The following is a 3,141-nucleotide window of genomic DNA, read 5'->3' on the forward strand; positions in this document are numbered from 1 at the left end:
AAAAATTAGAGAAAATATATTAAATCAGGAAAACTTGGCTTATTAGGCAAATCGGGCCTTGCATAGTAGGCCGAAAAGTGCATTCTGGCTACTAGGTACGACATATATATATATATATATATATATATATATATATATATATATATATATATATATATATATATATATATATATATTGGTGTATACTGGCAGCAGGTTTTCTTTCAAACATGTCTCATTGAATATGACCGCATATTTTGTATTTACTATTTTCTGATTTAGGGCTTCTATCCCTCTTAACTATTTTCTTAGCATTTTCTCTATTTTTCTATATATATATATATATATATATATATATATATATATATATATATATATATATATATATATATATGTACATATATATATATATATATATATATATATATATATATATATATATATATATATATATATATATATGATTACTTTAATAAAAGAGCTAACAACCAAATTAAAAATTCTTTTTAATAACTGACAAGATCCATCACATGGAGACTTTAGTTAATTTGTTTAAAAATTGTAAAAGTCACGAATGCTCAAATAACAAGATTAAATATATTTTATTCACTAGGAAACTCTAGTAAAATTTTAATATTAGGAGAATTTTTTAATAAAGTCATTTACTTAAACCCAATCTTTATTTATTTTTAATTTGCCAATTGTGCCTAAAATGGACGATGATATAATCAGAAATGAAAGGTTTTGAGTCTAAAGGTGAAATTAAATTAATTGGTAAACTATTTATAGAGTTGAGACTTTTTTATTTGTGTTCTCCTGATGGATCTTATATTTTACAATTGGCATCACGTGATGAAGTGACCGTGAAGGAAGATGATAGAATGACCGTGAAGGAAGATGATAGAATGACCGTGAAGAAAGATGGTAGAATGACCGTGAAGGAAGATGATAGAATGAGCGTGAAGGAAGATGATAGAAAGACCGTGAAGGAACATGATAGAATGACCGTGAAGGAAGATGATAGAGTGACCGTGAAGGAAGATAATAGAATGACCGTGAAAGAAAATGATAGAATGACCGTAAAGGAAGATGATAGAATGACCGTGAAAGAAAATGATAGAATGACCGTGAAGGAAGATGATAAAATGAGTATGAAGTAAGAAGATAGAATGACCGTGAAAGAAGATAAGAGCTTCTCTTATCAGCTTACCTTTGACACACTTACGCTTGAGTGTACATCACCAAATATGAAAATACCAATCGTAGGCCTAATGTAGTACATATATGTACTATAATAGACCTAAGAGAGGTTAAATTAGGTTGTTGCCTTCCACAGTACTAATGGTACAAAACCTGGACATCTTTTAAGTGTCACAGTTCACGCTTTGTACATGTACTCCACAGTCTTAATAAGTACTCTCGTTTTGGGGGAATACGGGAGGAAATAATCAACACACCTGTTGCTTCATCAACAATACACCTGCTACACCTGACTAGTAATCAGTTATGTATGAAGATTGTCTGTAAATATAATTTTGTTAATTTATTATGCACCCAATACTCATCCCGTGAGCGGTAAATGACGAATTGGTCATTTGACCTTAATTGGTTAAGTGTAATAGGTTACAGAGGCACATAATAGGCTCAGAAGTAGAACGTCATATTGCCTTTGAAGAGATGGGTGGTTTTGTGATGGCTGGAAGATTGAAAGTCTTTGGGCGGTAAGTTCCAAATTTATAAAGTGTACATATTTATATTGACCTTAATGGCAAAGTTTAATTGGATTTTGATTGCAATTTCTTTCTCCGCAGGTATGTGTGTGTGTGTGTGAGTGTGGCCTTGGAGAAGAAACCACGACATGAGTAAGTATAATTTATTCTTCTTCTAAGGTGAAGGTACTTAGAGTAAATATTTGCTCAAAAGTACCATTATGTTGTGATCGACTATCAAGAAGTGGACTTTTGTGTTTCTCACTTTGGACAAGCCGGACGTTTTTTTTTTAATTGCAACATGAGACCTAACCTGATCTTTCGAAGCATTCCTAGACAATCACCACCACTACATATTGGCACTCTCCATCATATAGTCACTATTAGTACTATCATATCAGGAGGATGGGTTGTATAATCTCTGTGTATGTTCTTAATACACCTTCAACTATGCGATTCATGTATATGTTCATGCAAAACTCGGGGTCTAGGCTCTGTGTATAAATTTGTCAGGCAAGATGACTCTAGTTCAAGGCCAGTACGGGCTCACCATAGCCCGTGCTACTTGGAACTTTTTGTTCCAAATAGCGAATCTCAAACAACAACAACAACAAACTATAGTTCAGACTGGTTCATACGGAACAACAAACTCTAGTTCAGACTGGTTCATACGGACCCATGATACGTGTAGAGATTTTGTTTTTGTTTGCAGAGGTTGATTAAATATTACTTTTGTGGTTATTGGCGATGGTGGCATAGTTGTGGTGGTGCTGTGCTGGGAGAAGCAACGCCGGGTCTGCTGGAAATATCTACTCACGGTTTGCGCTTGCCAGCAAAATAACCTGAAGGCAAACTATGATGAACTACACACAATTAAATATTTGCATGAAGAGAAATCTCATTTAATATACAACGATTTTTGTCAAAATGCGTCCATGCAATAAAATGATGTTGTAGCCAATCACTTGGACTTGTCGGTAAAGTACCAGCGTCGCTACATGCAGGGTCGGAGTTCGATCTCCTATGGTGCAAGTGCTTGGACGCCGTTCCTTCACTCAGGCCTCATATCCAAGCTACTGTGATGTGCTCTCATATTCTGGATCTGGATAAACTTTCATATCCTAGCTCATAGTCTGCCCTCATATCCCTGCTCCTAGTCTATCCTCATATCCTTCCAGTGCTATATAGCCGTATTGACTTACCAACACATCCTATTTACAACGTTATTTGTACGTTTTCCAAACGCAATATCATTACTACAACGTTGTGAGAACGTCGTGTGTTTATTGGGTTAGCACTTTCTCCTATTAATTGCCTTGCTCCCTTTACACTGAGTTAGCTAACCGTGATCAAAAAATATTAGTTGTGAGGCTCCTGTTGTTGTCTTTTCTCAGCGAAACCAGAAACCGTCCAGCGCTTACTGCTTTGAGAGTTGTTGCCATATTTGCTCACT

At 34.9% G+C, this 3,141-nt stretch overlaps 1 protein-coding gene across 1 annotated transcript; it reads left to right on the plus strand.

Moving 5' to 3' along the window:
• The first annotated feature begins 713 nt into the window (after positions 1-713).
• Positions 714-1,139, plus strand: LOC138366844 (TRAF3-interacting protein 1-like). Its single transcript, XM_069328130.1, has one exon. The coding sequence runs from the start codon at positions 714-716 to the stop codon at positions 1,137-1,139; it is 426 nt and encodes a 141-aa protein (XP_069184231.1).
• Positions 1,140-3,141: the final 2,002 nt, after the last annotated feature.

This window comes from Procambarus clarkii, chromosome 20 (genome assembly GCF_040958095.1).
Source record: "Procambarus clarkii isolate CNS0578487 chromosome 20, FALCON_Pclarkii_2.0, whole genome shotgun sequence".
Lineage (NCBI taxonomy): Eukaryota > Metazoa > Arthropoda > Malacostraca > Decapoda > Cambaridae > Procambarus > Procambarus clarkii.